At 29.5% G+C, this 14,590-nt stretch overlaps 1 protein-coding gene across 1 annotated transcript in view; it reads left to right on the top strand.

Annotated features, from left to right (window-relative positions):
- LOC141294278 (ATP-dependent 6-phosphofructokinase, liver type-like) overlaps window positions 1–14,344 on the top strand; it is a 29,865-nt gene extending 15,521 nt beyond the window's left edge. The window contains exons 7-11 of the mRNA XM_073826353.1: window positions 2,977–3,154; window positions 5,202–5,321; window positions 9,632–9,710; window positions 12,611–12,680; window positions 14,187–14,344. Coding sequence (XP_073682454.1) covers window positions 2,977–3,154; window positions 5,202–5,321; window positions 9,632–9,710; window positions 12,611–12,680; window positions 14,187–14,344 — 605 coding nt within the window. The remainder of the gene's footprint in view (window positions 1–2,976; window positions 3,155–5,201; window positions 5,322–9,631; window positions 9,711–12,610; window positions 12,681–14,186) is intronic.
- The last annotated feature ends 246 nt before the right edge of the window (window positions 14,345–14,590 follow it).

Raw genomic sequence — 14,590 nt, 5'->3', positions numbered from 1 at the left:
AATATATATATATATATATATATATATATATAAATAATATAAAAAACTTATTTTTATTACATCTAATTTTTTTTTCAATTTAATTCATGCTGATTAAAAAAACTAAACAAATACAAATAAAATAAAAAAATTATGATTTTTATTACACTGTAAAATATGATTTTTTTAATAAATGGCATTTAAAAATAAAGAATAGAAAATGTAAAAATATTAATCAAATAAAAACCCTGAAAAAAATATATATAAATAATATAAAAAAACTTATTTTTATTACATCTAATTTTTTTTCAATTTAATTCATGCTGAAAAAACTAAAAAAAAAAAAATACAAATAAAATAAAAAAATTATGATTTTTATTACACTGTAAAATATGATTTTTTTAATTAATGGCATTTTAAAATAAAGAATAGAAAATGTAAAAATATATTTATCAAATAAAAACCCTGAAAAAATAGTTTTATTACAAAAAATGAGATTTTTTTTTCAATTAATTAAATCTTTACAATTAATTAATTTAATAAAAAAAATTATATATATATATATATATATATATATATATATATATATATATATATATATATATATATATTTATATTTGAAGAAACAGAATCAAAAAAATAAAAATACAAAAGATGTTATTTTAACTGACTATTAAGCACTAATTTAATTAATGCTAATATAAAAAACCTTAAAAAAAACTTTAAATAATATAAGTAAATGATATAAAAATAATTTTAATTTAATTCATGCTAATTAAAAAAATAAAAATAGAATACAAAATGAAAATAATAATAATTTTATTACACTGTAAAATGTGATTTTTAAATTCATGCTATTTTAAAATATATAAATAAATAATAGAAAAAATTCAAATAGAATAAGAAAATGAATGATTTTTCAAATAAAAACATAATACCAAAAAAAAAAAAAAAAAAATACTTAATGAAAAAAAGCTTAATCATTTTCATTACACTGTAAAAAATATTTCAGTTCAAATTGTAAATAAAACATTACTGGAGTGCACTGATACCACTTCAATGTCATCTTTAATTCATTGTGTTACTTGCTATTTCTTTGTGAATTTCTGAAAATTAAAAAAAATTTTTTTATATCCCTGCTGTACAGACGATACAGAAATGAAAGCATGTTATAAATGTTCACATGCACTTGATTTTCATTTAAAGTAAAATAGATTTGCATCTGAACTGAACCGAAACCAAGTAAACACTGAAGAGCAGCAGCAACAGAAACATGTTTCCCTGTGTTTTTCTCTGAGTTTTCCAGGAATGTCTGGAATTTGTCTCTAAATGGCACTTTGGGCAAACGGCCCGTTCATAATGCAGGAAGTCCATTAACAAAGTCAGTTCATGACAGAAACACAATCAGATCAACAACATATATATTTATAATTCACAGCAACATCATAGTGATGAAGGAGGCCGTCATTCAGAAGAACACACACACACACACACACACACACACACACACACACAGTAATACGATGGGAACCAAGGCCAGATCGAAGCCTGCATAACACGGATATTTGCACACTGGAATGTTCAATGTTGATGAAGATGTGGAAAACATCCCAGTATTCTCAGCTCACTGCTGGACTGAAGTGTTTTTTGCAAGTATATAATTTGGTCTAGAAAGAATAATTAAAATATGCATTTTAAAAGAAAAAATTAAGATATTCTTTTTATACAGATACGTTTTTTTATCGCAAATGTTAATTAATATGATGCAAAAAAGATCATTTTATTTGAAAAGTAAATAGTAGTATGTGTTGCACTAAATTGAATTAAATTTATGCAGATTAAAAAAAAAAAAAAATTATTTATATTTTTACTTTTTTCCCCAAAAGAATGTATTAAAATAAAATATTAAATGATTTTATAAAATCACATAAAAAAAATTTAAAAAATGAGAAATGAGATAAAGTAAACAAAATTTCTAATTTTAGTTCAGTTTAAATTAAAAGTACTAAAACTAAATAAAATAAAGCTAAAAAAATACAATTATATAGGCATTAAAAAGCAAAAAATATTAAAATAATTCTAAAATATTTTATAAAAATATCAAATTAAATATATAAAAAATTTAAATAAATTAAATTAAAAAGAAATTAGATTAAAAAAGGAAAATGTATTTCAGCTAGCTGCCAATGTAACATTTCTAATTTTAGTTGTTTAAATAGTATTGAAGTATTAAAGTATAAAGTATTAAAACAAAATCAAATAAAGCTAAAAACTCAAATTATATAGGCATATTTAAAAATAACAACAAAATTACATTAAAAATAAAATATAAAATTTAAAAAAATATATAAAACTAAATATATTTTAAAAATGAGGAAGAAATTAGCTTTTTAAAAAACAAAAGTAAACTTATTTAATGTCAACTAGTTGCCAATTTAAATGTTCTAATTATATAAAAAAAATAAAACCATCAAAAATGATATTAATAAAATATAAAATGATTTCAGAAAAATATAAAACTAAATAAAATAAAATAAAATAAAAATGATAGGGGAATTCGTTAAAAACAAACAAACAAAAAAACGAAAAATATAAAACAATATATAAATTATGTTTAAAAAAATGTATAATTTTTTTTATTACTTTATCAGATGAGATTACTGAGAATGCAAACTTGAATTAAGTCTCAAGAATTTTAGAAGAAAATGCCAAGCAAAAAATAAAATAAAATCTAAGCAAAAAAAATCTTAATGCCCCTAAATAGGCTTAATATAATTTACATTTTTTCCTTGAAACATGAGCTGGAAACTTCATGAGCTTCCTCTATGGACGCAGAGAGCTGACAAACTGCATTATTTTAAGCATGTTTAAATCCCTCTGTAATTGACAAAACATGCTAAACATCCTCAGGTAAGTGTAGAAACACACTTGAAGTAAACTCAGAAAGATTTCAGCCCTGAAACAACTTACACACGACCTCTTGACTTCTCAAAACAGATCCGATTAAAGCGACTCTAAACCGGTTTAAGATCAGAGCCGGTTTAACAGCTCAGACAGAACATCCTCTAATGACAACCAATCAAATTACTCGTTCACCATCACTACTTCCTGCCAAATACACACTGATCTCCAACATGAACAACAGAAGCTGTAACTCACACAGACGGATCCGTACGTGTGTTTCACTGTCAATTCTAATGAGATTTCATCATGAAAGCAGGCCGAACTCAATAAAACTCAATCTACAGACATTAATGTGCTCTACTCGTCTGCCTCGTCTTTATTATCATTCGGCTACTTCTGTCTTTCCTTGTGAGTAACATATTGCTTTAGTGTTTCAACCAGTAATGTCTATCATTTTAATTCAGCTTTAATTATTTTAGAATATTAAGTTAAAGTATTGGCTGGATGCAAAGTTCCAATGTTTGGTTTTCAATCAGTTGAAATTGATCAAATTCAACAATCTGAAACTGGAGCCTAATTAAAATCCCCATATCTCTGGGACTGAACCATGTAAGGCCATGAAAATTAGGATTCAAAAAGAAAAGTTAATTAAGAACTAGAATCTAAAATCATATTACAATATATTTGATACTTCTAGAGTTACAGGCATGCAAACTTTGGAAAAAGAATATTTATGGCACTCCGACTGGTATGTTCAATGCAGGTGTTTTGACAGAAAGAAATGAGATACATCTCTAGTTTCAACATTATTTGCTCTTCAGATATTACGCTTTAAAAGAAAAGAAGTGTCATTATTTTTTCAAACTGACTGTCATTTGGTGTTTGACCACTGATAATGTGTACAATTTAATGATTTACCCCTGGAGCCATATTGAAATTCCAATATCTTTGATACAGAACTATAAAGTGCCTTAAAAACGAAGATGCTAAAAGGAAAGTTTGTTAAGACCCAACATCTAAAAGGGCATTAAAATACCTTTAATACTTTTTGAGATACACACATGCAAACTTTGGAGTAAAAACCTGAAAAGTGCTGTTTCCCCATTTTTGAATGGTCACCATTGGCACATAATGCAACAAAGATTGTTAAAGTCAACAGATTTTACTAATAGAGCTAACAATCTCTGTGTAAAAGTAACATTATGATGCTGGCATCTTTCTAAAGTAATTTTTACCCCCCCTGTATTTTGGCTCTGAATCTAAGGTGAAAATTGCCAGTTTAACCTCCCTCCACAAAACAGTGGATTAATATTCATCCATGACTTTTAATATTTTGGCTTTCATCACTACACGATTACCTTTCTTCAGAAAAAATATTAGCAAAATCAAACATTTAAACTGGGGACCTCTGGTTGAGTTGACAGGGATTGACCCTATGGCAATATTTTTGATACTTCTTGAATTATAGGTACAATTTAATGATTTACCCCTGGAACCATATTGAAATTCCAATATCTTTGGAACAGAACTACGCAGTGCCTTAAAAACGAAGATGCTAAAAGGAAAGTTTCTTAAGACCCAACATCTAAAAGAGCATTAAGATATCTTTAATACTTCTTGAGTTACAGGCATGCAAACTTTGGAGTAAAAACTTGAAAAGTGCTGTTTCCCTATTTTTGAACGGTCACCATTGGCACATAATGCAACAAATATTGCTAAATGGCAAAATAGTGGATTACTCAGTAAATATTCATCCATGACATTTAATATTTTGGCTTTCATCACTATACATGTCTATATTTCTTTAGAAAAAAATATTAGCAAAATCAAAAGTTTGAGCTGGAGACCTCTGGTTGAGTTGCAAGCATGTTAATTGGAGATTCAAGAGATTTCTGCAGGAAACACCACAAATATGAAAAAACTGGGCCATAGTGAGTCATACGGGACAGCCGTGGGGAATGATGGGAGAAATCCTCGTCACACGAGGAGCTAAACATAAGAAACGCCACTGAAGTAGTCAGCCATTAAAGCGCATTTGCATTTCCTTCAAGTGTGTCGACGACCTCGATAACTACAGCTTTAAACGCCACACATGAGAGGCGGTTAGTGAGACTCGAACCCTCAAACTCTTTCATTTTAAACAAATGTCTCCGGCGTCCCGGGGGGTGATTCCAGCGGAGGCGTCTTTTCCCAAAAAAGGCTAGCTTGTATTTTCTCGCCGGAGGAAGTGAGAGAGATTAGGAGCGCCCGAGAGCAAGAGAAGCGTCTGAATTCAGAAATAGTTCAGTGACGTCGGCGCGGCCCACTCGCCTCCCCAGAGGCGTCAGTTTGACATGCCTGCAGAGAAACACTGGAGCCCGACGGAGCGCAGCCGAGAGAACGGAAGACAGTTCACGCACTGATGCCACCATCATCATCATCACCGCCGCTGCTTCACTGTCAGCTCTGAAAACAACAAAGATCTGCGCAGGATTTGACATCTGGCTGGTTCTGCCTTATTATCAATGATTGAAAAACTGGTTTGTTTACACCAAAAGTGATGCAAAGTACTGATAAATATTACTAAATGATTTATTACTGAAACCTTAGTGTAAAGACATTTTTACAAAGCAAGTATAAAGTTCTTCAAGATTCTTTGCAATTATTTGTAAAATTGATAAGCAATTTCTGAGTGAAAATAAGCTTTCAATACAGGGTTATTATCCTAAAAATACTACAAATAAATAAATAAATATTAAAAATGGCCAAATATTGGATGATGGCCAAACAGAAAAAAATAGTGGGCGAAGCCGATAATTTAAAAATGCCAAATATCGGCTAAACAGAAAAAAAATTCTGATGTGGACAAAAGAGAGAGAGAAAAAAAGCCAAATATCGGCTGGCATATCAAAAAAAAAAAAAAAAAAAAAAAAAAAATATCGGTAATTAAAAAAAGGTGCAAATATCAGACGATATATCGGCCAAACAGAAAAAAATTGTGGCCGACGCTGATAATTTAAAAATAGCAATTATTGTCCAATATATCGGCCAAACAATAAAAAAAAAAAATTCTGATGTGGATATTTAAAAAAAAATACCAAATATCAGCTAGCATATCGGGCAGAACATTTTTTGAAATGGATAATTAAAAATGGCAAATATCGGACAATATTTCGGCCAATCAGGAAAAAATGATGTCTGGGGCTGATAATTAAAAAAAGGGGCAAATATTGGCCAATATATCAGTCAAACAGAAAAAAAATAGTGGCCGATGCTGATAATTTAAAAATGGCAAATATCGGCCAATACATCGGCAAAACAGAAAAAAAAATTCTGATGTTCATAATTTAAAAAAAATGGCAAATATTAGCTGGCATATCGGCCAAAAAAAATAATTGATATCGATAATTAAAAATGGCAAATATCGGACAATAATTTGGCCAATCAGGAAAAACAAATATCTGGGGTTGATAATTAAAAAAAGGGAAAAATATTGGACAATATATCGGCCAAATAAAAAAATAAATAAAAATTTAAAAAAAAGTGGCCGATGCTGATAATTTAAAAATGCCAAATATCGGCCAATATATTGGCCAAAAAATAATTTATATGAATAATTAAAAATGGCAAATATGAGACAATATTTCAGCCAATCAGTAAAAAATATTGTCTGGAGATGATAATTAAAAAAAGGGGGCAAATATCAGCCAATATATTGGCCAAACAGAAAAAAAACATTGACTGATATCGACTGATATTAAAAACTGGAAAATATCAGACAATATATCAGCCAAACAGGAAAAAAAAAAAAAAATTCCCGATACTGAGAAAAAAAAAAGAAAAAAAAAAAGAAAAAAAAAAAGGCAAATATCAGATGATATATGGATATATCGGATGGATATCGATAATTAAAAAGTGGCAAATATCAGACGATATATTGGCTTGGTCCTGTGTATTGCCACTGGAATTAAATGCTTTTTTTTATTAGATAAAATATAACCTCCATTTGGATCATCTGTTATTCATTTACTTTACCTGTCATTCTGTTTTTGTCATAGTAGCATTGAGATATTTTAGTCAGGTATCGCATCGGAGTCAAAATTTTGGTATTGTGACAACACTAATGTCTATATTGTTTTTTATTGTTATATTTGGCAAACTGATAGATAATGAGAAATACTGCCTAAGTGCAACATCTCAATCTCAGTAATCTGAGCGCACAACTAGCGTTAACTAATCATGTATCTGTTCAGACACAAATGTGGTTACATTCAGCATGAAAACCTGGTGCATTGGCAGCGTCTTTATGTAGGTAAAGCAGACACTCAGTGTGTGTTCAGTGTGTGGAAAGCGTGGCGTAGCCTCTCGTTGAGCAACAGTGTGTGTGTGTGTGTGTTCAACAACGCTTTCATTCTGCTTGAGCAAGCTGTGGTCGGTTTGTGCGGTTAGAAATGACTACGCGCTCAACTGTTCCCGCGCTCGCAACCCATAGAGTTCGACTGTGTTCAAAACGCTCTTATCTGCAGTCAGCAGTCGGGCAGATGCGTTCAGAAAAAAACACACACACTCCAAAGCGACTCATTAGCATCCAATCTACACCATATCTCGCCCACACTAGCAAATGTGAGCTGTTCACAACCTGATTACACTCATTTAAGGAATAAATGCCATTTAGACTGGAAATAGAGATGGGAATGAGATGAAATGATGCTGTATTTAATTTAACCCGACTGAAAATGGCTGTTTTTACTGCATACAATCCATAACCGAAAGGTGCTCCATTTAATTTGATTTTTGTTTTCTAATTTGTATCTTGTATAGACTTGAAGCCCAAGATCAGATGATTCATATCAAAAGACTGTAATCACTGTAAAAAAGCTTCATTTTCTAAAACACAAGTACAAACTAACATTCTAAAACTAGATTCTGATTGGACGAGACACATTCACAGCTCCTGTCAAATATTTCACACACACCTGCGACACACTTTTCATTTCTATTTAATTTAACTTTAATTTCTAAATGATGAGCTGTGCATGAGCCATGAAAACAGCTAAACTACACTTCACCAATCAAACCCTTTTTAATAATAACTTCATGCTTTTTAGTTTAACTTATTAAACAGAATAGATCAATCTATAGATTAAATAAAGGCGATATATAATAACAGAATTAGATATTTAAAGACTTGTTTAAATGAAATCAATATTTGCTAAAAGCTGATAGCAATTGAGAACTTATTATACTGTTTGCCTTCCTGTCATTAACAATATAAAAGCAAATGCTATAACACTTTCATATACATTGTTTACTCATTTTGTTTAAATAAGTTCTGTATGATGATTTGTTAGAACTGTTAAACAAAGACAATAAAATAACGGAGACAGAGAATGAGAGCTTCATGAACTTTCATTCTCAGCTTTAAAAAAAAAAAAAATCCAGTATATGTCAAAATAAAATCGGCCGATATATCAGCCAAACAAAAAAAAAATACTGAATTATATCAATAATTAAACATGGCAAATTGTGGACAATATATGGGCCAAACAGAAAAAAATAGTGGCCGATATATTTAAAATGCCAAATATCGGCTGGCACATCGGTCAAAAAATGATTGATATCGATAATTAAAAAATATCAAATATCTGACAACATAAATATCAGACAATATATTGGCCAAACTGAAAAAAAAAACAGTGGCTGATGCTGATAATTTAAAATGCCAAATATCGGCCGATATATTGGCCAAACAATAAAAAACATTGACTGATATGATAATTAAAAAATGGAAAATATCAGACAATATATCAATCAAATGGATTTCCAATGCCAATATCTGACAATATATCGGATATATCAGATGATATATTGGCGAAACAGAAATTTTATTCTATGGATATCGATAATAAAAAAAATGCCAAATATTGGACGATATATCACCCAAACAGAAAAAAAATATTTTCTAATGCTGATAACTTAAAAATGCCAAATATCGGACAATATATCGCACAAAAAGAAAAAAAATATTGTCTGATGCCGATAATTTCAAAATGCCAAATATTAGACAATACATCAGCCAAACAGAAAAAAAAATATTGTTTGATGCTGATCATTTAAAAATGGCAAATATTAGATGATATATCAGCCAAATAGACCAAAAAATATTTTCCAGTACCGATAATTAAAATATCGGACCATATATCAGACAAACAGAAAAAAAAAATGTCTGATGCCGATAATTAAAAAATGCCAAATATTGGACAATATATCAGCCAAACAGAAAGAAATATTGTTTAATGCCAAAAATTTAAAAATGCCAAATATTGGACGATATATCAGCCAAACAGAAAAAAATATTGTCCGATACCGATAATTTTAAAATGCCAAATATTGGACAATATATTGGCCAAACAGAAAAAAAAAATTGTTCAATGCTGATAATTAAAAAATGCCAAATATGAGACGATATATCAGCCAAACAGAAAGAAATATTGTCCGATGCCGAAAATTTTAAAATGCCAAATATTGGACGATATATCTGCCAAACAGAAAAAAAAATATTGTCTGATGCCGATAATTTTAAAATGCCAAATATTAGATGATATATCGGGCAAACAGACCAAAAAATATCAGAATTTGCCGTCACAGAATGATCATATAAAAACCTTGGTACATTTACAATGTTAATAACACCTATAAAATATAAAATCACGCAGCTGTATGTCCGATCACAGCTCTTTCTGATAACACATCTCTTTAGTCACCATAGGTGTGGACACGGCAGTAAAAGCACCAAAACATCCCGTGGGATGCGTCACAATCTGATGAGAATGAGTTCAGATGGGCAGGTAAACGCCTAATCTGCAGCAGAGCACTAGAAAGTAGACCAGCATGCCCTCATTTACATGATCAGATAAGATTATTTACTGAGCCTAAAGAACCAAACAATGAGACAATCACACAGCAGGCGAGTCCCTGTGAAACAGCCCACTGTGAGTTATGAATGAATGAGCTCGCCCTGATTTGACTTCTCAGGGTTACCATCATCCGGAGAGAGAGAGAGAGAGCAGAGCACACAGATAGTCGCACGCCCAAAATAGACACTCATTTGGATCCCCGTTCGGCAAATTGCACAGGATATCCTCTAATGGCGTCTGCTGGCCAGAACGCGCACTATTTAGCGGGTCAGTTAATGGTCTGTGCCGTCTAAACAGTGAGGATGCGCTATGGATTTATGGGCGCTCCCCGAGGGCAGGTGCTGCGTGTCAGGAAAGTGTGGGAGGAACAGCAGTGTGTCATCTTCCCTTTGAACACGTCGAACAAAACGCTTCTATAAGGGCTTCACCAACGCCTGAACCGGCGCTTAGCAATTCAAATCAACATTTATAGGTTTTAACGGCGTCGAGTTGAGTAGAGCGCCCACATGCATTCACCCCACAGCCCAGAAATCAGCCACCGCAAATTTATAAATATGAGTTCAGTGCTGGTTTTCTTAGAAAGGATTTCTTTTATAGAAAGGATCATCAGAATTAGTGAAATGTTTAAGTTTGCGAGTGTTTAAATAAAGCAACAATACAGTTATATAATCAGGGCTAAATGATGCTGTGAGACATGACAGTTCATATTTTTTTAATTAATTAATTTATTTTTCAGTCATTTTTTTATGCGTGTTTTTATTTATTTATTATTAATTAGTTTTTCTTGAACACATGCATATTTTTTTCTATAATCCAATATTATTATTTCTATATAAAAATTACTTAAAGTAAGTTGGTATAAGTACAGAAATATTGGGCGAAAACACCATTTTTAATTAGAATTTAATTTGAAAAGATGATAAAAAAAGATAGAGATAAAATCTTTTACTTTGAAAAAAAAAAACTTTACTATTTATTATTAACATTTTAATTTAGCTTTCATTTTTTATCTTCAATTTAAATTTTGGTTAATTTTTAGCAATTTTGACACTTTTATTTTTTATTTATTTATTTATTATTAATTAGTTTTTCTTAAACACATGTATTTTTTTCTATAATCCAATATTATTATTTCTATATAAAAATTACTTAAAATAAGTTGGTATAAGTACAGAAATATTGGGCGAAAACACTATTTTTAATTAGAATTTAATTTGAAAAGATGATTTAAAAAAGAAAGAAATAAAATCTTTTACTTAAAAAAAAATCACTTTTACTATTTATTATTAACATTTTAATTTAGCTTTTATTTTTTATCTTCAATTTAAATTTTAGGTAAATTTTTAGCAATTTTGTCACTTTTATTTGTTTTCATTTTATTTTATAAATAATATACATATATAAATATATAATATAATTCCTATTTAAAAATATTTTTAAAAAATATGGTAAAAGAATGGATGTACACACACTATTGCATAATATAATAATATTCCTGTATTTTATTATATATAATTCCTATTAAAAAATATAATAAAATAATATGGTATAAGAACAGAAATTTGGATGTACATTTAAAATTCCAACATTTAAATATTGGGTGAAAAAGATCATTTTTAATTTGAATTTAGCTTTTTTTAACATAAACCTTGGTATTTTTATACAGAAATTATTATATTATATTATATTACATTATAGAAAAAATATGCTATAGTGTGTTCATGAAAATCTAATCCTAATAAATAAATAAAAACTAATAAAAAATATAATATAATTCCTATTTTAAAAATATCATAAAATAATATAATATAAGAACAGAAATTTGGATGTACCTACAATCTAAGCAAAAATACAAATATTGGGTAAACAGACCATTTTTCTTTAAAACGTAATATAAATAGATGTTAAATAGATTTTTTAAATGCATTATTTATCCTGTTTTTTTTAATTAATATTTTGATTTAGATTTTATTTAAAATACTTTTTTTAGTACTTTTGTTGCTCTTTTGTCATTTGTAGTAATTAGCCTTTTTTATTTGTTTTTTTTTTTAAACAAAACTTCCACTATTTTGTCCTTTATTATAAAATAAAGTATACCATAAAATAAAGCATAAGTACAAGCATAAGGAGAGAGATTCCTGGGTAAAATATAGCAGATATTAAGGTATTCAAGCAATAAAATAACAATGCAATTATACAGTTTAAAAATGTATTTTTAAATTAGTAAATAATCTATTAAATTATTTTTTTAAATGATCAAATAATTAAACAAAAAAAGTTTTTTTTTTTCAAATAATTCTTTTTGTTTTTACATTTTACAATGCAAAAACTGGACTAAAAGATGGATTGTTGGGATTTTAAAATTAAAATAAGGATCAGATGAAATTGAGAAATCGATATGTTCAACCCAGGTCTAATGTAAACATGCCTACTGTCTGATAATCTGATAACAACTATTAAAAGCTTGACAAACACACGTATTTCACCGTCTCAATTACAATTTTTACAGCTCGAAACAGTCCAGTTCCCCTCTCCGTCCCAAAATCAGGTCATTTGCGAACAGCGTTGAGTCACCAAAGTTCAATGAGTGTCACATGACAAAACACAGGCCTGTTTTTCCCAAATTCTAAAGCAGCATCACACGCATCTTTTGCATTGCAACAAGCACTCAATGGTTGCAGATTTTCAATGCAAAGTTCATTTACTTGAGTACATACAGTTGAGTGCATACAGTACATTATTTGGGACTTTATTAAGGATGCTTCCTTAAAACGTTTGGGATGGTTAACTGTGAAATGACCATACGCCTAACTAAATGCACTTCCTGTCAGACGTGTGACAGTGATCTGAGGTGCGATGCAGGGCGTTCCTCCCTCGGCGTTTACCTGACACAACAAGCAGGTGCGCATACCTTACTATACAAGGACAGACTTGCTTTTACGGGCCGTGAGCCATGAACGCAAGCATGTAGGGTGGCGTTACTAGAGCATGTTGGGACCTAAAGCAGACACACTGGTTCTTAGAGGACACACGCTTCTCCAAATGACTGCTCATGTCCGAGCAAACTCAATTTAACTATTGTTTACGCTTTTATTTAGTATTTTAAATTATTTTTTTGGATATATTTAATATAGCTTTATATTAATACTTTGATATATTATTTTAGAATTCATATATTTATATTTTATTAGTTTAAGTAAAGATCATGTTCCATGAAGATATTTTCTAAATTTCCTATCGTAAATGTATCGAAACCTAATTTTTATTAGTAATATGCATTGCTAAGAACTTCATTTGGACCACTTTTCGCAATATTTAGATTTGTTTTGGACCAGATTCCAGATTTTCAAATAGTTTTTGTGTTTAATTTAAATTTTAGGTAATTTTTTTAGCAATTTTATTAGGTGCTTTTGCCATTGTTTATTCGTTTATTTCATTTCAGTATAATAATTTTTTTTTTCTCCAAACAATTAAAATGTGTTTTGTGGTTATAATTTTAGTAGAGAATAATACAATACTTTTTTTTTAACAATGAAAACAAAAAGCATTGCTAATTTAATTGTAGTTATAGTTTTTTTGTGATTTTTTTTGTTTATTTGGTAATTTATTTATTTAAATATTTATTTGTTTATTTATTTACTTTTAATACGTCTATTTATTTTAGTTTCACATTTAGTGTTAGTACTTCAATTTAAACTTAACTAAAATAATAAATGTTGACCTGGCAAATATACTAATATTTATAATTGTTTTCTTTTCTTAATTTAATTTTTCTAATACAAAAATCTAAATATTAATAATGTATTTTTTCGTATTAAACATTTAAATTAAGAATATGTATATGTATATATTTATTTATTTTTTTTATTTTTTGTTCTCCATCTTTTCTTAATTTAAATTTTTTATAAAAAAAAATTATTTATTAATATTTTGATTTAGTGTTAATTTTTAGTAACTTTGTTATGGATTTTTGTAATTTTTTTTAGTTTTTGTTCTTTTTTTTAATATTACAATTTAGGTTTAATACATTTTTTTCTGTTTAAAAAAACAGTTTCAGTTGTTATTTATTTAAATTTAGTCACTTCAACTTCGTTTCCTAGCAAACATATTTAATTTTCATTTTAATTTAAGTTTTTAATCTAATACTTATATTTTATTCTACTTCAGCTTTATTTCAATTAACAAAAATAGTATGAGTAGTTTTAATGAACTATAATAACTCTGCCCTGAGCAGAGAGTTAATTGGCTATTAGCTGGAAATCAAAACACATGAAGGTTGAGTGTGTCAGAAATAAGGCGAGCGAGCAGATTAAAGCAGGATTAGTGCACTACTTGAGCTGTTTACAAGGAAATAAGGCCTTGCGTGATTGACTGACTCAATGAGCTGATGTCAAACCCCACCTGAAGCCAGTGGGAAACTCCTGTCCGACGACGGAAACCTGAGCGCAGGAGCCGACCCGGGAGATCAGATGGCACACGCAGATGGCTGCGCATTCACACGCTACGACACGCAACACAAGCCCAGGGAAACCCAGGCCTGCATCAATGATTTACCTCCGTCCTGACAGGACTGTCCCAAAAAGAGTGGGAAACAACAGGAAAGAGATGGATGTGCTGATTACAACAAACATGACGTTTGACGTTTAGAGTGGAATACTAGAGTACTGCACACTGGAGTAGTAGTATAGTAGTATACACTGAATAGTGCACACTAGCTTTCATAAACAGAATCCAAAAGAGTGCATTTGTGCACTTTTTCAGCAGCAATGTTTCAGAAGTGTTTTTTTTTCATTCCATAGGGATTTAAAAAC

The sequence above is a fragment of the Garra rufa genome, chromosome 20, assembly GCF_049309525.1.
Source record: "Garra rufa chromosome 20, GarRuf1.0, whole genome shotgun sequence".
NCBI lineage: Eukaryota > Metazoa > Chordata > Actinopteri > Cypriniformes > Cyprinidae > Garra > Garra rufa.
The sequence above is the reverse complement of the archived record's forward strand: the minus strand, read 5'-3'. Positions and strand labels throughout refer to the sequence as shown.